The 24,469-nt window shown below is 43.9% G+C and overlaps 1 protein-coding gene across 2 annotated transcripts in view; it reads left to right on the top strand.

Annotated features, from left to right (window-relative positions):
• Positions 1-9,153: 9,153 nt before the first annotated feature.
• Positions 9,154-24,469, top strand: part of TANGO2 (transport and golgi organization 2 homolog) — a gene marked incomplete at its 5' end in the record, with an annotated part of 95,381 nt that continues 80,065 nt past the window's right edge. Inside the window, one exon of one of the 2 annotated variants that reach the window (XM_083717591.1) lies at positions 9,154-9,245. In XM_083717591.1, the coding sequence (XP_083573717.1) occupies positions 9,154-9,245 (92 nt within the window). The remainder of the gene's footprint in view (positions 9,246-24,469) is intronic. The other variant, XM_083717593.1, reaches the window with a different exon arrangement.

Consider the following 24,469-nt stretch of genomic DNA (forward strand, 5'->3'; position numbering starts at 1 on the left):
TGTGCGCCCATCTCACTCAACAGGCCAGGGGCCAGCGCTGTCCGAAGACACTTCCGGGTCACGTGGCCAGCGTGACATCGCTGCTCTGGCGAGCCAGAGCTGCACATGGAAACGCCGTTTACCTTTCTGCTAGAAAGCGGTCCCTATTTATCTACTTGCACCCGAGGGTGCTTTCGAACTGCTAGGTTGGCAGGCGCTGGGACCGAGCAATGGGAGCGCACCCCGCCGCGGGGATTTGAACCGCCGACCTTTCGATCGGCAAGCCCTAGGTGCTGAGGCTTTTACCCACAGCGCCACCCACGTCCCAACCTCAGGGGTCCTTTACCTTTACCTTTTTACATTCTGCATGTGCAAATGGCTTTAGATACCTATTAGGTCCATAAATTACAAAAAAAAAAAAAACAACGACAATTTGTTGTTGACAAAGGACAGCTGGACCCCATTACCCTCAGTAGCTTAGGGCCTCATCAAACCTAAATCCAGCTCTGGTCCTATGGAATTCCACGGGGGTTTACTTCCATGTAAGTAAAAGTTAGGCTTAACAGCCCCCACTCCACTGAACACCATGAGGCTCCTTCTTAAGTATTCTCACTTGCATTTGTGGCTTCAAGCAGAGGGAGCCGCAGACAGACTCCCCACTCACCAGGGCCGGATTTAGGTATGGATTGGTTCTCTTATACCCAGCGACCACCACCCATTGGTGGAATCTGTCATGCCGGATGCCCTTGCGGCTGCTGCTCTCTTTGTGTTGGGTAATCCGATTGTCTGTCAAAGCAGTTTCAGTCAGTCGGTGGCTCATTCTCTCTCTCCCTCTCCTCCCCACAACTCCATATTCTAGCTCCCTGGATGGGCTTCCCCAGACACATTTTATCCTGTGTTTGTGCATCAGCTACAGAAGCTCCACTGGAACAGGTCACCATTCTGGGAAATGGGAAGAACAGCTAATAACCCCTGACTAAACCTCTCCAGAAAGGGTCATTTGATTTCAATAGACAATGAATCTTCTCATCCTCGCAGGAACTAGAGTCCATTTGTTGACATTTGCAGGCTTCCCAGGGAAAAATCCAGAGTAGGCATGTGACGCCTTGAATGGCATCAGAAGCTCAGCTAGGATGTGGGTTCAAACAGCTTTGTAATGTAGGCTGTCACCCTCCCTCTGCTTTCAAAAGGGGCAGCCACAAAAACAACACTGTGTGAGAGAGGGCACTGTTATTCCTATTGTACGGCTCAGGAACAGAGGCTGATGGTGCAATTTGTTCAAGCCTCTCTGGCCATCTGATGTATGTAGCCCTTTCTAGAAGTTATTTTCAATACTGGAAACAAATGTGTCAGGATCACTGCAATTGTCACGGCACAAACAGTCCTCACCTAAATGCTTAAAGGTAAAGGGACCCCTGACCATTAGGTCCAGTCGCGGACGACTCTGGGTTGCGGCGCTCATCTCGCTTTATTGGCCGAGGGAGCTGGGATACAGCTTCTGGGTCATGTGGCCAGCATGACTAAGCCGCTTCTGGCGAAGAAGAGCAGCGCACAGAAACACCGTTTACCTTCCTGCTGGGGCAGTACCTATTTATCTACTTGCACTTCATGCTTTCAAACTGCTAGGTTGGCAGGAGCAGGGACCAAGCAATGGGAGCTCACCCCGTCGTGGGGATTTGAACCACCAACCTTCCGATCGGCAAGCCCTAGGCTCTGTGGTTTAACCCACAGCACCACCCGCGTCTCTCACCTAAATGCTTAAAGTAAAGGTAAAGGTACCCCTGCCCGTACGGGCCAGTCTTGACAGACTCTGGGTTTGTGCGCCCATCTCACTCAAGAGGCCAGGGGCCAGCGCTGTCCGGAGACACTTCCGGGTCACGTGGCCAGCGTGACAAAGCTGCATCTGACGAGCCAGAGCCGCACACGGAAACGCCGTTTACCTTCCCGCTGGTAAGCGGTCCCTATTTATCTACTTGCACCCGGAGGTGCTTTCGAACTGCTAGGTTGGCAGGCGCTGGGACCGAGCAGCGGGAGCGCACCCCGCCGCAGGGATTCGAACCGCCGACCTTTCGATCGGCAAGTCCTAGGCGCTGAGGCTTTAACCCACAGCGCCACCTGGAGCTGCAAAATCACCTCCCTGCCCAAATACACTATTGAATATCACACATGTGTGTTTCCATTGTGGAAGTGCAACACTGGGAAATATATGATCCTCCCGATGCTATTGAACACCAATTCCCATCAGCCGTGGCAAGCATGGCCAATGGCCAGGGATGATGGCTGTTGTAGTCTAGCACCACCAGGAAGGTTACAGGGATTTCCATGCCTGCACTAGCGAGTACAGTGTGAAATTTGGTGGCTTGGGCAGTATTGATGCTTATCAGTATCTGTGGCATCATTGGTCAGAGATGGCACACACCCATTTCACCCCTTCCTATTCCATGCATGTGATGTAGTTGATGGTGATGATGATCAGGGCCGGATTTAGGTATGATGAGGCCCTAAGCTACGGAAGGTAAAGGTATAGGGGCCCCTGACCATTAGGTCCAGTCGTGGCTGACTCTGGGGTTGCAGCGCTCATCTCGCTTTATTGGCCGAGGGAGCCAGTGTACAGCTTCTGGGTCATGTGGCCAGCATGACTAAGCCGCTTCTGATGAACCAGAGCAGCACACAGAAACGCCGTTTACCTTCCCGCTCGAGTGGTACCTATTTATCTACTTGCACTTTAATGTGCTTTCGAACTGCTAGGTTGGCAGGAGCAGGGACTGAGCAACGGGAGCTCACCCTGTCGCGGGGATTCAAACTGCCAACCTTCTGATCGGCAAGCCCTAAGCTCTGTGGTTTAACCCACAGCACCACCCTTTATATGGGGCCCTTTTTTATGTCCAGCTGTCCTTTGTCAACAACAAATTGCTGATGTTTTTTGTGTTGAATATATGCTATATGGTAATTTATGGACCTAATAGGTATCTAAAGCCATTTGCACATAACAAAATATGTATTTTATCAAAGTAATTGTTGAACTGAAATACAATTAATGAGCAAACCAGTGATATTTTAGGGAGCAGGCTAGCAGTCAGGGGCCATTACATACCACATAGGAGCCTACAAAACACTGTTGCTGTATGTAGGGTTTTTTTTATCTTATATTTTGGAAATGTGCACCCAGGTTGTTGTTTTTTCTTTAAATTTTCTGGGGGTCCCCAAGAAAGTGGGGCCCTAAGCTATAGCTTGTTTAGCTTATACATAAATCCAGCACTGATTAATGATTATAGCTAAGGTAACTTAAAAAAATAATAATACAACTTTCATTTATAGGTCATGGGTGCATCCTTGCTGTTAACACAAATCATGCGGCAACAGTAAACTGAGTTGTTTTTCTAAAGTTGCAAATGCCAGCAAGGCTTTTGCCTCTGCTAACAACACTGCTTCAGGAACCCATTTGTGTTCTTTGTGGGCTGTGGACTTCCGACCTCCTGCAGTGAAACACCGGGCATATTTTTTTCAACAGCAAAACAAAACCTGACATGATCCCATTCCTACAGAGTTATCACCTATATACCAATGCTACCCTTCCTTTCCCAATTGTTATGGCTTATAGCTTTTAGCAATAAAGATTCCATTCATTCATACCCCTGCTTTTGGACCAACTCGCCATGTTTAAAATCAAGTAATGGAGTCCACATAGTCATCTAGATAAAATAAGACTTTGATGGCTGAGATGGGTTGTAAACTCATCTCCCTGTTTCCTGCACTAAACTCCAATGCCTTAAAAGTTTGTGAAGAACCAGATCAAAACTTTGATGGATCTGTTGTGAACTGTGTTTTCTGGCCAATACATTTTTCAATAGCTAAATGCACATCCATTAGCACACACTCATGGAGATGGACACACTCCACACCCTTGGTTATCAATAAAAATACATTCACTTGCCCTCAACATTGATAATAAAAGCTCCCATGATGTTCATTGTGTGTCAGTTGGACAAATTGATGCTAAGAAGATACCTGTGTTATTATAATTTTGGCAAGTGCTTGAATTTTCACCTGACATCACTAGAAAGAAGGCCTTGTATACATAATGTGCCAGGCAAAAACTTTCCTCTAAAACCAGACCTCTCATGTTGTAACTATTAGTGGCCTATTAGTGGGACGTTTTTGATGTATTTATTTTTCCTCTTCGTTTTAATGTATCTATGTGGGGGTTTTGTCTGTTTATTTGGTTGTTTGTAAATCACTTTGGGTTGCCCTGGGCAAGATAAAACAACCAACAAATCCAAATAACAACAACAACACAACATAACAATTGTGTATGTGTTTGTGCACATCCTACAAACAGTATATTATGTTAAATTCATTATAGGAGCACAATAATCCAGTCCTTACAAGTAGGACCTGCAACAAAAAGTTGCAGTGCAGAGTCCATTGTTCCACCCTGGTGTACCTTCTCCAGGATACTCCAGTCCAGTCTGTCAGTATATTGTGGCTGCTAAGCATCTTCAGTCCTCATCGGGCTGTTTTTGGAAAGATTCCACTCTCCACATATGATTCCCACCATAAACATTTTCTGTAAACATTGCAAATTTCAGGGTCCCAAGTAAACATGCACAGGTTAGATGGCTGCACTCCTATGTATTCTCTTACCAGAGAGTAATCTCCTTGAATACAACTAGGCTTACTTTCCAAGTAAGAACATGAATCAGATTATGTTGCATACCATCTTGTTTTTTCCTTTTTGGTGATTAAAGGCGCAGTCACCCCCCATAACAAAAATTGTGATGACAGGTGCAAAACATGAATTATTATTTTTTTAAAAGCAAATTGCTCCCACCACTGACTGGCATTTATCACCAAGGCTGCCTCAGTAATGCAAATCTGAATATTCCAAGAGACTACCTTAAGCTATCTCAGAACAATTCTACACCACCTTTAATCCAAATCCACCTGCAGTAAACAACCTCATTTTGCTGGGCTCTTGAGTGATAGCTTATGACATGTTTCGCTATACTCTAATCAACCATTCAAAAGCATTTTCTGAGGCACTGCTTCCCAATGTAATCTCTTCTGCTTAACATCAAAATTATCTGCTGGTCTCAATATAGTAAGTTACAGAGTCATCCCTGAGAAACGATGAGTGTTCTCTGCCTCAAAGTACTGCACATACATTAAATAATCAATTGTAGCTCCGTGTGCACTAATAGATACTGCAGCTTGACTTGATCAGAGCTGTTGCACCTTGGAAACCAATTTCACACTGAAATGCTGCCTGTGTGTTTATTCCGGCTACTGTTTTGCAATTGGTGCGTGATGTGTACAACAGAGGCCATCATAACAATATAATTCTTCCAACCACAGTAACAAAACAGCCTTAAAATCCAGAGCAGGTAAATTGTTCTGCAGTCACAATTAGAATGTATTATGCAAAGGAGAACTCCAGCAGGTTTGGATTTTCCCACTCAATCTGCATAATATTTGCTTAATAGACTAATTTAATCTTGCTAGCCAAACTGTCAGCCCATTAAGGAGGGGGAACCCATAGCTGGTGAATAGTTTATTTTCTTTAAAAAAATAATAATACTGACTTTAGATACACTATAACATTTCCCAGTTTTGTTCCCAAAATGGCACTGATTTGAACAAGAGGGAGGTATCCACAGAATCAGAGGAAATATTTGCAAAAGTCCAAAAAAACCCCACCTTTATTTAAAAAATCCATGATAGGGAGGTCCTTGCATCAAAGACTGTTGGATAGAAGCTCCCAGAGGAAACCCTTAGACCACCAGGGCCTGTAGAGCCAGAACCCAGACTCTCTCAAGCGCCTTCCTCTGAGGAACAAGATGATTCCCCCCACAAATCACCATTCCCATGGGCACAAGGAACACTCCAGGAGGGAGGCTATAAAATGGAAGGCATCCAGTGGGGCAGGGAGCACATCGAAAGAGAGGTTATGAAACAGAAGTGGAGGGGAGCCTGAAAACCTTTGTGGAGAAAGTTGCTCACTTGGAGCTCTCCGTGGTCCTGCATTTGCCTTTTTCTCCATGGAATATGATGGAAGACTTAGTCTATTCAATGCCTTTGGGAGAGTTTCAAAGACTTGATAATTTTATTTAATGGGAGCTTAGTTCCACAACATCTGGAGAACCACAGGTTGTGGCATGACCACTGAATGCAGAAGCAAACCAGACACAGAATCTGATGCAGCAGCAAAGGAGGCTGATGAAGTTCAAGGCTTTGAACTGATTGTGACTGAAGCTGTCAGACAAGAACCTCTCAGTCTGCCAGGACCAGAGCCTGGACCCTCATAGGTGCCTTATACTGAGCTTGAGGAACCACTGCATTCATCAGTCCTGCATTTAAGCTAATGAAGTGGTCCTTTAAGATTTTGATGGCCTCTACAAGTGGGTGGAGCCTGAGGAGATAGTCGGGAGATGAAGGGTTAGACCACATTTGCACAAACCATTTAAATCATTATGATACCACTTTAAACAGGCATGGCTTTCCCCAAATAATTTTGTAAGCTGTGGTTTGTCAAGGGTGCTGAGAGAGACACCCCACCTCATTACCCTCAGAGAGTATCCTCAGAGTGGTTTAACAGTCAGTTCTTCTTATGAGGAAACTGTAGCTCTGTGAGAGGAATAGGGTCTCCTAAGGACTCTCAGCACATTTATCAAACTACAGCTCCCAGAATACATTGAAGGAAGCCATGAACATTTAAAGTGGTGCTTTACGAGTATGGTGTGAACATAGCCAAAAAAGACCTCAGTATGCTTCCAACTTTATGTGAATGAGTTGTTCACTTGGAGCTATCCATGGTCTGCAACCTTTGACTCACTGCTTTCTTTGTGAGATCTGGCCTCAATAGGACTGCCGTACGTCCAGATTTCCACAGACATTATTGGGATTTCAAAGGTGGAATTGATGTCCAGGGAGAAACTTCCGAAAGGTGGCACTTTGTCCTGGATCTTACGCATGTCAATCAGGGGGGAAAAACCTCAACAACTTTCAGGATGTCCTGGTTTTTACTTTTTGAAATATGGCAATCCTAGCCTCATATCTGTAAAGCATTTAGATTTTTTTGGGGGGAGGGGGGAGATGACGACTTTATGAGACTTAAAAAATGTGTGTGTAATACCCAGAAGGTAAGTCCCACTGTATTCAGTGGGACTTACCCCCAGAAAATTGTTTATGGATTTGAAGTTTATATTTAAAAATTGAAGTTTATATTTGGAAATTTTGTAAAAATTTAATGAGGGAGAGAAAAATCGTGGAATGAAATCTTTATGACCCTAGTGGAAATGTTCTAAGAGATTAAGTTCAAATAGATATATTAGTTTTAATGAGAAATAAGACTAAATAAAGTAAAAACGGATTGTTAATTGGTGAAAGAAGAGAATGTAAAATTACAGTACATTAAGATAAATTATAAGGACAAAAACAAAGAGGGAAAGGATTTGCTGAAATATCTAACTGAATTAGAATACAAAAAAGGGAGGTGGGAGGAGGTCAAGGAAACAAGCAAATGAAAGATAAATTATGTGAAGGTTTGATGTGTTTCTGCTTTTCTTTTTTCTTTTTTCTTTTTTTTAATTGTCTGTATTTTTTTGTTCTAATTTTTGTTGTTGTTGTATTCTTTTTTTATTGTGATACATTGTTTTGTTTTTTGTTTAATTTGGTGTTTTTCTTTTTCATGTGTAACCTTTAAAACCTCAATAAATATTATTATTTTTTTAAAAAAAAGATAATTGTTTATGGGCCTTAATTTTCATTGTCAGCATCCACAACTGGTGAATGGTAATAGCATGCATGAATTTATTGAAATGCAATTTCACATAAGTGGGTCACAATAGCACCTCCCCCCCTCTCAAACTATAATGTATTGGGTTTAAAAGAGAGAAAGAAAACCTAAACTGCCCACTATGCCAAACTGAAAACCATGAAGCTCACTGGGTTAGTCACCATCTCTCAGCCCTAACTTACTTCACAAGGTTGTTAAGCGAATAATATAGAGAAGGTAGGAGCTTTGTGCACCACCCTGAGCCTTGGGAGGAAAGGTATGATATAAAAAGCAAAAATAAAATATGCACACAACTTAAGTCTGCATCCAGCATGTAACAGAATTTTGGTGCATTCAATCTTATACACCTAATTATGTTGTGTGTCTTCTCCTCCCTCCTATTCTCTTCTGCATTCCATTGTCTTCAACCCACTGTGTTACTCTCTACCTATCCCACTGTAAAGATAAAGGTAAAGGGACCCCTGACCGTTAAGTCCAGTCATGGACGACTCTGGGGTTGCGGCACTCATCTCGCTTTATTGGCTGAGGGAGCCAGCGTACAGCTTCCGGGTCATGTGGCCAGCATGACTAAGCCGCTTCTGGCGAGCCAGAGCAGCGCACAGAAACGCTGTTTACCTTCCCACCACAGCAGTATCTATTTATCTATTTGCACTTTGACGTGCTTTCAAACTGCTAAGTTGGCAGGAGCAGGGACTGAGCAACGGGAGCTCACCCCGTCACGGGGATTCAAACCGTCGACCTTCTGATCGGCAAGTGCTTTTTTCCCCTTAAAAAAATGTTTAGGGTAACTCTCATTTTGACTCAAGAAAATCACCATTTTATAGTTCAGATTGGGAAAAACAAATACAGTAAATGGACAAAAGTACAAAGATTCACAAAATGTTTAGGGGTATGTGTACCCCTGAGTCCCCCCAGAAAAAAGTACCGGTACTGCTTTTATCTATTTCTATTAAACTTGTGACTTATTTCCCTCTTATATTTGCATAATATTTTTTTCAAAAACGCTATTTTCTGTGCATGCAAAATCAAAAACGTTATATATACCGTATATATTTTCTCCCCCTCCCCCCAAAAAAGACATTTACAGAAAGAATAATAAATAAATAAATAAAATTTATTTGAAAGGGAGAGAAAGGGCCGAGCAGGAGGAGGGAACAGCCAGGGAAAACATTCCCTACCTAAAGCAGGTTACCACCCAAAGGAAAAAGCCACGCCTCTTCTAGAAGTCTGAGAGGCTTTCAGCTGCTCTTGGCGAAACCAGCCAATCAGCGAGGAGCAAAAAAGGAAGAAGGAGGCGGGGTCGAGGGAGGGGCCGGCGCGAGGTGCGTTCAAACCTGGCCAATGAGCGGGCGCCGGGCGTGGTCAGACCCGAGAGGCGAATGAGCGCGGCCGTTGTTGCGAGGTGGGCTGTGTTCCCGGAAGCGGGTCGAAGGGAGCTCGGCGGTTCTTGCGCGCTTAGCCTTCTGAGGGGGTAAGTGGAAGAGGAGAGGCGGCTGAGGGCGGTTTGCCGCCGGGAGGCGAACCGGGCGGCTGAGGGCGGGCCCCCGGCACAAGGACCCGGCTGTGGGCGAGGAAAGAAGCGGCTCTTCCGCGGCTCTTGCCTCTGTTCAATTCCCGATTCCAATGCTGGGAAGCGGCTGTTGACGTTTGGATGGGTGGGGCGCGGCTTCCCTTCCCCGCGGAGGGATGGAGGGCTCCTGACTTAGGGCTGCCTTGGAGTGTTGGCCGCACACGGAGCAGACCCGTTGGAATGAATGGGCGTGACAAACTTGGGTCCATTCATTCATAATAAAATTAATAATACTAAAGGTAAAGGGACCTCTGACCATTAGGTCCAGTCATGGACGACTCTGGGGTTGCGGTGCTCATCTCGCTTTATTGGCCAGGGAGCCGGCGTGCAGCTTCCGGGTCATAATAATAATAATAATAATTTATATCCCCGCCCTCCCCAGCCGAAGCCAGGCTCAGAGCAGCTAACAACAGTAAAATGGTAAAACATTCTAAAATCATTTCATTATAAAATTCCAATCAAATTAATGGCAACCGTTTGGGCTAGAAGTTCTGTGAGGATTGCCAAAGGAGTCAGGCTAATAATAATAATAAATTTATTATAATAAAATCATGTGGCCAGCATGACTAAGCTGCTTCTGGCAAACCAGAGCAGCACACGGAAACGCCGTTTACCTTCCCTCCGGAGCGGTACCTATTTATCTACTTGCACTTTGACATGCTTTCAAACTGCTAGGTTGGCAGGAGCAGGGACCGAGCAACGGGAGGTCACCCCGTCGCGGGGATTCGAACCGCTGACCTTCTGAACAGCAAGTCCTAGGCTCTGTGGTTTAACCCACAGCGCCACCCCTGTCCCTTGACAAACTTGGGTACATTCATTCATAATAATAATAAAAATTTATTATTTATACCCCACCCATCTGGCTGGGCTTCCCCAGCCACTCTGGGCGGCTTCCAACAAAATATTAAAATAGTGTAATGCATCAAACATTAAAAGCTTCCCTAAACAGGGCTGCCTTCAAATGTCTTCTAAAAGTCTGGTAGTTGTTCTCTTTGACATCTGGTGGGAGGGCGTTCCACAGGGTAGGTGCCACCGTTGAGAAGGCCCTCTGCCTGGTTCCCTGTAACTTGGATTCTTGCAGTGAGGAAACCGCCAGAAGGCCCTCGGTGCTGGACCTCAGTGTCTGGGTAGAACAATGGGGGTGGAGATGCTCCTTCAGAAATAGATTCATAGGATTGGAAGAGGTGCCAAGGGTCTTCTAGCCCAACCCCCTGAAATGCAGGATATATTCGGCTAATGCAGTGGTTCCTAACCTTGCCTGAAGCTCATGCTCCAGTTAACTCCTGTCTGTGTACCTTCTGCAGACCCTCAGCCCAGTCTCCCTATCTAAGCTGTGAGGCTCTTTCCTTTTGCTGTAGATTAGCAGTTCCCAACCTTTTTTTTTTTTTTTTTGCCCACGTAAAGGCAAAGGGACCCCTGACCATTAGGTCCAGTCGTGGCCGACATTAGGTCCAGTCGCGGCGCTCATCTCGCTTTATTGGCCGAGGGAGCCGGCGTACAGCTTCCGGGTCATGTGGCCAGCATGACTAAGCTGCTTACCTTCCCGCCAGAGCAGTACCTATTTACTTCACTTTGATGTGCTTTCGAACTGCTAGGTTGGCAGGAGCAGGGACCGAGCAACGGGAGCTCACCCCGTCGCGGAGATTCGAACCGCCGATCTTCTGATTGGCAAGCCCTAGGCTCTGTGGTTTAACCCACAGCGCCACCCGCGTCCCTTTGCCCCCCTAAGCATCTCTCCTGGTGCGCCCTCCCCCCACGTGACATATTCTTATTATTCAGAAAGTGAACTCCGTGGAGGAAGCCTAAATGCCATTAACTGTTAATAACTCATTCTTGAATTGCCCCCCTTAAAAATCAAATTGCTCCCCCTGTGGGGCGTGTGTCCCACGTTGGGAACCATGGGGCTAAAGCATCCAATGACAGATGGCCATCCAACCTCTGCTTTAAAACCTCCAAGGAAGGAGAGTCCACCACCTCCCGAGGGAGTCCGTTCCACTGTCGAAAAGCTCTTAACATCAGAAAGCTTCCCCGTATGTTTAGTTGGAATCTCCGTTCTTGTAACTTGGTTCAAGTCCTGCCCTCCGGAGCAGGAGAAAACTTGCTTGCTCCATTCCAATGGGACCAATTCTTGAATATCATCATTATTTATTAGTTTCCCTCTTGCACTCCAGTGCCTCAAAGCGACTTAGGGAGCAAAATGAAATGAATGGTCACAACTAAATTGGAATCGTAGGATTGTAGATTTGGATGGGACCGCTAGGGTCATTTAGTCCAACCTCCTACAATGCAGGAAACTATAGCCCAACGTGGGGTTTATATCCACAACCCTGAGATCAAGTATTTCATGCTTTGCCAACTGAGCTTATCCAGTTGTTGGGTCCATTTATGCCAATGAGACCACCTCTCTGAGAATTATTATTTTTGTTTCACTTTTGCATTCAAGTGCCTCAAAGCAACTTACACAGTAAAGCAAAATAGCAAGGATGTTACACTTTGTTGAATAGTGTACAACACGGGTGTCAAACACAAGGTCTGCGGGCCGAATCCGGCCCGCCAGACCTCGTCATGTGGCCCGTGTGGCCGCCGGCCTTCACCTTTTATTCTCCCTTTTTTTTGTGACACAAGAAAGCCGACTTTTCAGCGCATGCGCGGCAGCCTACAAGCCAGAGAATGTCTGCCCTCTAGCGGCGCCAGCCGTTCTACACAGGAAACCTCCACTTTACATGCATTCAGGAAACCTCCACTTGTCCTACAGATACAACCAGCCCTTTGAGGGTGACCAAACTGCTGATGCGGCCCCCGATGAATTTGAGTTTGACACCCCTGGTGTATAACAGTCCTTAGTTCTCAGTGAGGTGTTGGACTTCACAGGTTACAGATGGAGGCTCATTTGAGAGAGTCTTGTTCAGCATCAAACAAATGTAACAGATCCCCCTGCCTGTTGAAAAGTAACCTTTTTGGGGAACGAGTTGTGGACTTTCTCTCTCTCTCTCTCATGCGTTCTTCTCCCCCCACCCTTGTATGTATTGACTTGCTTCAATTTGTATTTTCTCTGTATTGAAAAAAAGAGTCGTAAATTGTTTTATTGATTTGAAGCACTTTTGTCCCTGCTGATTAGCCAAAAAGGTGGCCAGAGCAGCTTATGAAAACCTGTAGTAAGATATTTCTTACCCTTACAATTGAAAAGACATGGCAAACAAGAAATATGGGTTGGGGAAGGAAGCAGAAAAAAATACAAACTACAGTTCTGAAAACAACCATTGGAAACACAGGTGTTTATTCCCAGGAATTCTGCTTGAGGCATGGAAAAACGTTGTGCTGTTTTTCTACTTTGGGGATAGAAAGTCACATGACTTGGAAGGTCCAGGGTCAATCGTTGCTTAGTACGGAAATTCACTCTAATTTTGGCCCAATCACCGTCTTTTAGCCCAAACCACCTCTCAGGGTTATAGTGAGGATAAAACTGAAGGGCCACACACCACATATGTAGCTTTCATTTCCTGGGAGGAAAGGGGGAACTTCAGTTGTAACAAAATGATACAAGTTTAGCAATCCTTGCTAGTGATAACCCTTTTGACGTCTGCTGGGAACTTCATGTGTGCTGCCTTGAATTCCATAGGGAACGATGTGATAGTGATGTTACATAAATATTTTTTTAGTTCTTGACCTCATTTTGAAGCAGTACACCTTAGGCTTTCTCTATTAGTGTGGGCCATTATGTAGAACCAGGCATCCACAAACTTGGCCCTCCAGCGGTTTTGGGACTACAACTCCCATCATCTCTAGCTAACAGGAACAGTGGTCAGGGATGGTGGGAATTGTAGTCCCAAAACAGCTGCAGGGCTGAGTTTGGGGTGCCTGATGTAGAAGAACTGTCCTTGTATTTTGTGGTTTATTTATTTTAAAAATGAAAAATGCAAGAGGGAGGGAGTTGTCACTTTATTTCAGTCCAAGACCCTCACAGCGCAAATAGCAGCTGGGGGAGTAATTTTGATCAGCAAAACAGCACCACAATAGTGCTGCCATTGTGGACAAATTGAGACCCCTCTATGGAGACCCCTTTCAATTTATTCTTTTAAAATGTAACCATGGATCTCCATCATAACATATGGTTGGCCCTAAGGAAAGTCTATGCTTAAATTTGCACAACTGAGTGGATTCCAACGTGGGCTTGTGCAGGAGATCAGGCAAGTACCTTTGAACAATGATAACTCCACACATTTTCTTTTAAGTCTGTCACGAGTGTAATCAACTTTTGAATTTAGCAGCTATTTGGTCAGTAGCAATCAGGTAATAGTGTTTGTCTTCAAGTCCTTGAAACTGTCCACCTGCTGATTCTGCATACCAAATAAGAGCAGAAGAGGAGATTAGGATTCCCACTCCACCCCCACCACAACCGCAGCTGCAAACCTTTCTTTAATTCTTTACTGGGCCTGCATCTTTACGCAGAAGCCTGGCATGAGAAAATAAAGTTGGCAAAGAAGTTGTTCCTTGCTTTGAGGTAAAGTAATGGGGAAAGCTTAATCACAATCCTTATACTCTGCTAGACAATCCTGTCTACTCACCGTTGAGTTCAATGGGGCTTACCTTATACCTTGGTATGAGATAAACATCTACTATTTCCATGTTGAGCTGCACATTAAATGCACAGGAGGAGGGTCGGTGTAGAAAAGCAAGAAAGGAACGGCAATCCTTTTTATTCTTTTACATTGGGTGAAATGACTTCTCAGGGTGCATAGTAGCATTGTGTGTTTATTTTTCTGCAACTGTGACGTTCAGAAACTTAAGTTCTGAAAATGAAGTTGTGTTACACACCAAAACCCCAAACTATCCCCAGCGCTTTACAGTTCTGTAATGAGTGAGCTTTTCATGATATGCATGGGAACTCTGTGGATGGAAGCTCTGTACTCAGGACTACCTGTCAGCAAAGGACTGATTTATTTGTATGTTATACCTTTTTATCTTGCCTTTTAAAAAATATGAGAGTTTGGTATTCAAGTGTATCAGAACCCAGGTTTCTAGCGTGGCATCTCCCTCAAAAGTCTGTGCAAGAAAACAGTGCTCAGTTTATTACTCTGATACACTATCACACATTTTTAAAATGCCTTAGACCCGAGGTGGAGAACTGTAGCCCTCCAGATGTTGCTAGATTCCAACTCCCATCAGCCCCAGCCCAGCATTGCCAATGGTCAGGGATAGGAGCTGTAATCCAACATTTGGAGGGCCACAGGTTCCACACATGTTCCTTGAGCAAATCTGTGTTGCCTGCATTCTCCCCGATTTCAGAATAGGTTATGATACCATGTCTGTTCCAAAACCAGTGATTGATAGAGTGCTGTCTTTCCTGCTGTTCTTGCCAAAATCAGCAGCCCTTTAGGAAATAATTGATTGAAGGTGTTGTGTTTTAGTACTGCAAACCAAACCAGTGGAGATTCTGCACTCTTAAGAACAGGCTTGTGTTTTTCCTTGGTGACTTCTGTTCTAAAATGTTTTCTTTTTGCTAAATATGTGTAGAACTATGTATAATGTTGTTAGCACCTGGCCATTTCACCCTGCAGAAGGCAATAGAAAGCTGTTAAGTACAATACTCAACAGTACTCCCGAGGAAAGCATTAAGGTGAATGCAAAATGGTCAGTGTTGACTATATTCAGAAATAAGCTTTTAAATGTTAATTTACTAAATGCAAAATGGCTTTATTTCATTGTAAGCAAATGATGGTAATTGAAAATCCTTGAACAATTTTCTTTTCTGATATTGGAGTAATCTGGTTTTGTGAGTAGTAGAAGGGAAATTAGATGAATTTTACAGAGATACCAGCTTAATTGATATAACAGCCAGTTAGCATCCTTGAGCAGGATGCCCCTAGCAGTGGTTAGACTAATCCTACCTTGATTGGATTTGTAATATGCTCTGTTATGGGTGCATCCTCTGAGAAGTCTCTGGAAACTGTAGTTGGTCCAGAATGTGGCAGCTAGGTTCATGGTGGAAGCATACTTACAGCCATGGGAGGCCATGGTGGGGGCAAGCTCTCCCACAACCATAGTTTCCAGCTTTCGTTGAAAGAACATTGCATTTCTACCATTTGTAAAACCTGAGATATGAGACCAAATGTACAGACACTACTCCTTTTTTTGTAAGAAATTGACCTGTTACCTCCTCTCAGCACCTCCCCCAAAACATTCCTGTGGATTCCCATGCTTGCAGGAGTGTTCGTTACCATTTAGTTTCCAGGCACAGTTCAAGATGTTTGTGGTCACGTTTAAAGCCCTAAATTGCTTACGTCCTGCCTATCTAAAGGACCACTAGCTCTTGTATCATAGTGCCAGTCCCCTATGATCTGATGAAGATTCTCTTCTAACAGTTATTCAGGCAAAAGTGTGTTGGGATATGTGAGAGAGTCTTCATTCAAAAACCTTGCAGCTTCTTCCTTGGCATATCTGCCTGCAGCTGTCTCATATGGGGATTAAACCTGCAACCTTGGCATTATGCTCTAACCAACTGAGTTATCCACTTCTTCCTGTGCATATCTAATTCCTATGCAGGTCAATTCAGAATAAGTTAAATCTCATTTATGTGGTTGCTTATCCACATAAGTGCATATAGAGTTGCCCCCTTAGTTTGCAATATTAGTTCCTCTCTTACTGTTTTTCATATAAAATATTGTTAATGGGTAGTGTATGCTACTCCTGCTCAGAGTAGACCCATTGAAGCTAATAGGTTTCCTTATGAGTAGGACTTAGCTGAGTGCAACTGATTGTGAGCACAGTTTTTAAACACTGGAAGGCAGTATTCTACACTATCTCAAACAACCCTCTCCAAAAATAATAACAGGCAATGTGAAACTAAACAGTTCCACTAGCATGAGCAGTCCTAGCTGGCTGCACAACAGAACTTCCCCTCACTCACCTCTCCCAGAGTTCCCTTAGTACAGAACATGTTTATGTGAGAGACCACCTTCTTCCTTATTGTTCCTGGTCATGATGGTCATTCAAAGAGGCCCTCCTGGTACGGTTGCACGTTCATGAGCTCCACCTGGCAGTTACTCAGAAGAGATCATTTCCCATAATGGTGCCTACACTCTGGAACACACTCCCTTTGAACATTCAACATGAGTCTATCTGTGGTTTCTGACGCATGTTAAAAACATTTCTTTTTAAATAAACCTTTGGGAAATAGCAATATGGCTTGGTATCTCATTTTTGCTGCTCAGCATATATTTGATTATTAGTTGTTTTGCTCCATTGATTGTATTTTGACCTTCATTTTTTGTTAAGCATGTTGCATACCACTTTTTGTTAGCCATTTATAAATAAGTATCTACATATTTTATATATATTAGGCTACGTGAACATGGGTGTCATAGCTAATAGCCACCAACCAATGTGTATAATTAGTTGTATGTGCCAATGCCTTTTCGTGACTGCTATAAATCCTCAGGGCATTAGCTCTCTCTGACCTTGATTCTTCAAAGCTCTTTTGAAGTCAGTTTCCATCTGCCGGTTGTAAGTAACCTTTGACTACAGTGAGAGTTAAAGAATAAATGTCTTCAGTCAGCCTTGGGTGCTGCGTGCGACAACTTTAGAGGTAGCGGTTTTCTGCTGATGTACTTGTGATGATCATTGTCTGACAATACAACTGTACATGCTGTCAGAGCTGGCCTTAAGAGATACTTTGCTTCTGAAGCAAAATAATGACCCATCAAGCCTTTTTGTGACATACGGAAATGGAGACTGGAGGCATGGAAATCTGGAATCTATCATCTATTTTCACACTTACTTTATGGTGAGGTCTGCCCAGGATGCTGGCTGGTTGTGAAAACTGGCTAGATATTCCAGCAGCGTCCAGCCTTCTGGTATTCTTGGTAAAGTGTATTCACATAGCTGCTGGTGTCATCCAGTGGAGAGTCTTTTCTGTGAGGCTAGTGTTTAACTCTTGCTGCAGCCTCTTTGTATATTCTTGGCCATGTGGAGTATGTGACCCTTAAATGACAATAATATTTTAATTTATTTAAAGTATGTGTGACATGCCTTTCATTGCAATCCATCCCAGGGTGGGTGGGTGGGATGCAATCAGCAATTAAGAACCCCCACAACCAACAATATATAGAATTATACAATAAAATGAGGACAGATAAAGCAAATCAGCCTCTTAACAGTCTGTAGCCCGTGGTTCCCAATTAACTAAGTACTACAGACCCCCTCTTTTTCAAAAGCCAAGCCATGAACCCCCTACTTTTGAAAAATTTGATACCTCTATGGTAGTTTTTTGTTACATTAATGGTGCCATGGACCTCCAGGGGTCCGCGGAGCACCAATTGGGAACCACTGGTCTACGGAACACAGCCAACTACATTTTAGCACGCAGTCCAGGGAGTAACCAGTGGCGTAGCGTGGGGGTGCAGGGGGGGCCCGGCCGCACCGGGTGCAACATCTAGGGGTTAGGGTTAGGGGGCGCAAATCCATGGGTTAGGGGGCACAAATTACTTGCCTTGCCCCGGGTGCTGACAACCCGCGCTACGCCACTGGGAGTAACACATTATCAACACCTGGCACTGGAAAGCAAAAAGTCAGCTCCCGGTAGATCATAGAGAGGAAGGCATTAAATAAATTGGGTGCCAGCTCAGAGAAATCACTCTCCCATGTCTCAGCATAACAAATCTCACCAGGCTATGTAGCACAAAGAAGGGTATCCACTGATGGTTTTCAGACAGGTAAGCTGATAAAGTATGGGATGCGGGTGGCGCTGTGGATTAAACCACAGAGCCTAGGACTTGCCGATTAGAAGGTCGGCGGTTCGAATCCCCGTGATGGGTTGAGCTCCCATTGCTCGGTCCCTGCTCCTGCCAACCTAGCAGTTTGAAAGCAGCGCTGTGGTGGGAAGGTAAATGGCGTGTCTGTTCGCCCTGGTTTCCGTCACGGTGTTCCATTGCACCAGAAGCGGTTTAGTGATGCTGGCCACATGACCAGGAAAGCTGTCTGCAGACAAATGTGCCGGCTCCCTCAGCCTGAAAGCAAGATGTGCGCCGCAACCCCTTAGTCGCCTTTGACTAGACTCCAGAGGTCCTTTACCTTTTACCACACAGGGTTGTTGTGGAGAAAGAGGTGAGGTATAAATGTAGTATATAAAATTGGTAGTAATGACACATGTCACAGTAATTAAGAAGTAAATGAATAAAGCAGCTTCTGTAATACATGAAAATAGTTTAAAAATGATATCAATGCTATTGCAACCCTATTACAATATCAAATACGATTAAAGGAACATAATTTTAAAAAATGATATTGCAGTAGTATCAAGAGCTAATTATAATATAAAAATGATTGGAAACTTCTGAAATGTAGACAAGAGGGAAGGGACTTTGTTCACTGGTTGTGATCTTATGGCAGTGCTAGAGGATTCTGAAGGCAAATATGTGATTTTGGAAAGTTAAGTTTCTACCTTAAAAAGTATTCAATATTTTAAATATTAAAATGGACTGTACCGGAAGTAAAAGAATGGATTATGTTTTACAACAACAATCTTTATTACGGTCCAGAGACCAACAAAACATTACAAATCAATACAGAGTTCATACAGCCTACCTCCAGGTTAATCAAGCACTTTGTTTGGAATATTGGGCTCATTTGTTCTTGCAACCACCGATAAAAACTTTGCCACTGCCAAAGTTCTAGCTTTTGTCCGGTCTTCCAGTAGGAACCTGACATAGTGAGCCTCTGACTTTCCCGGGAAAGGCACCAGCAAGGGTATTATCAGTTCAGCCCTGGCCTGCTCATACTTCGCACAATGTAACAAAATATGATTTATGGAATCGGTGTCTTGAGCACACGAGCAAAGTCTGTCCTGGTAGGGAACTCCTCTCAACCTACCATCCAGCACTGCAGAGGGGAAGACATTCAGTCTGGCCTTGGTGAAAAGCCTTCGATAGTTAGGTATTGTCAGGTTTTTGATGTAAGATGTTAACTCAAAGACATACCCATATTGAACTCCTGCTGCCAGCGGGCTACAGACTGCGTGTGACCGAGATCGCAAGTCACTGTGTGCATTGTCCCATAATCTTTGCTTTAAAACCTTTTGGGCGCCTTCATAGCCCAGGTAATACAGTTGGGGGGGGGGAGACAGACCAATAGAGGTGGCTTTTTTAGCCATGGTTTTCTGCCATTTGCTGACAAATTCCTCATTGGTCAAATGTTGGTACAGACCCTTCCCTAGATTAAACACTGAAATCCTGAGCCAATGTCTTAGGGCAGCCCACCACGCTCTAGCTGAAATTGGGCATTCACCAGCTTCCAACAGAAGTACGGAGTTGGGGACGCAGTTAGGTACCTGCAGCAGAGATCATATAAATTTTGCCTGAAAGCCATCTAGCTTTGGCAGGTCCCCATTATGCCAGACATTTGCTGCATACAGGAGTTGGGAAACGGGCTTTGCGTTGAAAACCCTTAAGGCTGCTGGAACATATTTGCCGCCCTTTGTGAAGAAGAATCTATGTATGGCTAGCTTTGTAATCTCCGCCTTTTGAAGGGAGGTTTGCCAATGGTGCTTCCAAGATCTTGTATGATGGAATGTGAGCCCTAGGTAACTGAAGTATTTTACCTGTTCGAGGTTATGGCCATCCAGCACCCATTTAGACTGGGAGAATCTTCTTTGGAAGACTAAGATTTTAGATTTTTCATAATTAATGGATAAACCATTTCCAGAATAGTAATCAGAAAATTTCCTCAACAGATAATTCAAGCCCGGCCTGGAACGCGAGATGATGGCTGCGTCATCAGCATACAACAACAAAGGGGTCCTTCTCATTCCTATTTTTGGAATGTGTCCATCTGGGTCCATTAAGTTCTCTTCTAGGTCATTTAAGAATAGACAAAACAATGTGGGGGCCAAAATACAGCCCTGTCTCACCCCCCTAGTCATCTCGATGCTGTTCGATAGCTGTCCCTGTCGACCGCATCGGACCTGCAGTTTGGTTCCATTATACAGGGCTTTTATAAGAAAGAGAAGTCGTTTGTCCTGCAAGATCAGACTCAATTTGGACCATAGCTGGGATCTGGGGATGGAGTCAAATGCTGATTTCAGGTCCATAAAGGCCACGAAGAGTTTACCCTGTAGGTGTCTGGTATACTTCTCAGCTAGGAAGGACAGCATTAGACAGTGGTCTGTTGTTGAATGATTCTCACAGAAAGCTGCCTGGGCTTCAGATAGTATATTATGTTCATTTAGAAAAGTTGTCAATTTGCTACTGAGGAAATGGGCATACAGTTTCCCAATTATTGAGAGCAGGCTAATAGGCCTATAATTGGAAGGTACATTTGGGTGGCCTCTCTTAAAGATTGGAACTACTATAGCATGTTTCCAGCTATATGGTACCTTACCAGAGTTATTTACTACCGTAAAGAGTGCTGCCAGAAGCGGAGCCCACCAGTGCTGGTTTGATGTCATCAACTCAGCTGGGATAAAGTCTTTCCCCGGAGCCTTTCCACTCTTCAGATTCCCAATTAATGTATGGACTTCCTCCACAGTAACCGGCCTCCAATTAGGGAGCAGTGACAATTGTGCCCTGTCATCCTCCTGTAAACTGGAAGGGAGGTTTGGATTTTCCGTAAATATATTTCTGAAGTGGTTCTCCCAAACCTGAGCTGGAATGACACAGCTGGGGGCTGAGGAACTATTTTTCATTGAGTCGGAGACCAGTTGCCAGAAGAGTTTAGTTTCATTGTTTAGTGAGGCATTCAATAGTAGGGACCAGGAATTTTGTTCGGACTGCCTTTTTTTTGAGGCCAAAAGGGCTTTGTACTCTTTTTTGATTTTGAAATAAGATTGAGGTAAGTAGCTTAATCCAGCGTTTCTATAGGCCAAATAGGCGTTCCTTAAGGCTTCCTTCTTTGTGTGGCACTCTTGGTCAAACCAACTGCGCCCTTTAGCAGTGCGTGGCTTGCCGGCTGAGTTTATGTTAACCGAGACCACATCCTGCAAGGACTCAATGAGATATTCATAAGCTGTCAGGGAGGAGTCTATTGATAGATTGTTTATTATAATTGATCTTAACTTAATTGCAGTTTGTGAATTCAATCTATTCTCAACTGCAATTGCTATCTCAGGTGTCCATTTTTTCCTACGCAATGCTGGATCATTTGCTTTGACTATATCCTCATGTTCTATGTGAGAGTGCTGAATTGAATTTTGGCCAGTAGTGGAGATGATAAGAGGTAAGTGGTCACTTTCAGTCCTATTATCTATTGTGATTTTTTTAATTGATTCGAAGGCCTGTCTGTTAGTGAGACAGTAGTCTACTGTGCTGGCCCCATTTGAATTTATGAATGTGTACTCGCCTTCTCTGTCCCCGGGGAATGCCCCATTAGCAATGATCAGATCAAGACTTATTTGTAAAAAAGCCAGGCAGAATCCAGCATAGTTGATTTGGCAATCTTTCGAATGTCTACGTGGGGGTGGGTTTAGCAAGAGGGTGCTATTTTTCTTTAGATCTCTTAATATTGGGAATTTTATTTCCAGGCTATCATCATTTGAGCCTATTCTGGCATTCATATCTCCCATTAGGTAAAATGGCGAGCCGGGGTACCTAATTTGTAGGGAATAAAGGAAACTATGGATTTTATGCCACATGCTCTCTATCTGTGTTTGCACTGTATGTGGTGGAATATACACTGAAACAAGAATAATACTCTTGGGTTCCATATGCAAGGTGATCCCCAGTGCCAGCTGCTCGAAAACTGAGCACTCAATAACTTGTGACGCCAATTGAGTGGAAACCAGAGTTACTAGGCCCCCCCTCGGTCGTCCCCTTCCAAGCGGTTTAGAGGCCTTGATTTCATAGACGTCGTAACCGTCGAGAGCTATGTTATCAGTTGCCCAAGTTTCCTGCAGCATTATTATGTCAAAAACCGGTATATATTCACGAAATGGCTCGTCCCCAAGTTTGTTAGCCCAACCCGCTATGTTCCATGAGATAATGTTAAAGCTGCTCGTTCCATAACTGGCTTGGCTTCATTGTGGTGGGGAAATTGTTATCAGCTCTCCCACTGGTTCGGTAATGATGCAACCGTTCTTAGGATATGCACGTGTTGTTGTTCTCGGGGTTGATTTGCAGCATTTTCCCGATTTCCCGGCATCGACGGTGTTATTTGGATTGCTGGTGCCATCGGGGGGTCTTCGTCAAAGATAATTAAATCTGTCTCTGGCTTTCTATGTGTCCCATTTCCCTTGGGAGGGTCGTCACTTGGCATTGGCTGATCAGATTCCAGTTGGGATAGAGGGTGGTGAAATTCTGGATCTGCCAAAGGCGTAATAGAGAGTCCTATCTTTGAGTTATCTAGATTGGGCTGGCGTTCTTTGTGTGTTTGACCTTTTTGGTCTGATGTTTTCCTCTCCAAGTGAGTGTTGCAGCTGGGTTCACCGCACATATTCATCTTTGACGGCCCTTCCGAATGAATCATGGCCCTGTGGCGAAAGCCCTTCGGCAGAGAGGGTGCTGATTGCTTGGGGTTGGTCCGGCTATATGACAAGTTTGGCAGTAGTTGTTTTCGTTCTGTGTCTCTAAAAACACGCCTCAAAACAATATTATAGTCCTGTAAAATGGCCCTATATTTCAGTAGCATTTTAGGGGTAGCTGAGTCAGAAAATGTCAGCGTGAGTCTAGTGTGCTGGGGGTCCATGCAAAGCAAGTTTATCGCGATCAGAGTGTTGCAATGGATATTTAGTAAAAGCTTAAAGTTTCTCTTCACACTGTCGATTGATTTCCAGTAAGGCAGCATACCATTAAAAGGATATATATCCAGAGCTACTTGAGTACTTTGTAGGATCAGGTCCCTACTTTCGCTTTTGTTGTTTTTAGTATTTGCAGTCTCTTGGTTATCAAGTCCAGGCCGGTTGCACCCCTGTACATGATGGTCTAGAGGGAGGGCAACGCTATGGTCGGTCTCTTTAGTACTGAGTTGGCTATTTTTGGCTGTCAGGAGCACCAACTCCGTCAGGAGAGACGTTACCTTTTCTAATTTGATGTTAATTTCCTCCACTGTTCTTGCAGTCAGCAGACAGTGGTCCGCGAGTATTTCTGCAAAGAGCGGTGCCCCCTCAGATGGTATTTCATGGGATAATTCATGAGCGCTCATCTCAGCATTCTCCCCTGGGTGATCTCCGCCCATTAAAGCATCCCCACCTACCTGGGAATGAGTTCTGTTTGGTGTGGTAGGTTCTGAGTTCTGTGCTTTTACATCATTGTAACACCAAGATTTAACAATACCTGAGGAATTTTCAAATGACTACATTAAGAAAATGGCACATTAAACTACATGATACATCTGTTATAAGTAAACTCACCTGGGCATTGAGTGAAACGGGGTGGATATTGAAAATCATTTTAAAAGTGAATGTATATGCTTTATATGGTATTAGGATTCTAGTAAAAACAAGTGAATCCTCTTACATTGTTGTAGATGTTATATTACTTATTTTGTTGAAGTAGTTTAAATATAGTAGTTCCCAGTGTAATGCATTGTACCACACCAGCCTTCATAAATAGCACAACCCATTAGAAGTAGCTTTAATCTCAGTTGAAATATAGGGGAGTTGTCAAAGAACAGCACTAGGCTAAGGCATAATCCCTGTTTATTTCAGTGAATTGGACTCGGAACTGTGACAAGGTGTTTCTCAGATAGTATTCAAAATTAGATTATTCCAGTTCCTCTGGCTCCTATATTTATTCAATCCATGTTTTGTATACTTAGAAGATAGGAATTTTGCGGTAAGCTTAAGCCAAGTGGAAGCGCACGTGTTGTGTGCCCATAAAAACAAGCAAGTGTTGTGAATCAAATGCACGTTAAAATTTAAGTATGTGCCAAAGTTTAATTTGTTTCCCAAGCTGTAGAACTATACAAGCAGCAGTACTTTACAGGTGTGACTGGATTTGGAGTTGTAAATGAATTGCTACACATCTTTAGGGCTTAATAAATGGCTTTCTTATTTAGTACAAAAGCAAGAGGGGGAAACAAGAAATTAATGCTGTTGGGTAACAGCTGAAAGAATTGATCAATGTTTTACCTGGTAACTGTGAAAAGCGATAAATACTCATGACTGCTGCCATGAATGCCCACCCCCTCCACAATTCTCA

Source organism: Podarcis gaigeae (genome assembly GCF_964106915.1).
Source record: "Podarcis gaigeae genome assembly, chromosome: 16".
Lineage (NCBI taxonomy): Eukaryota > Metazoa > Chordata > Lepidosauria > Squamata > Lacertidae > Podarcis > Podarcis gaigeae.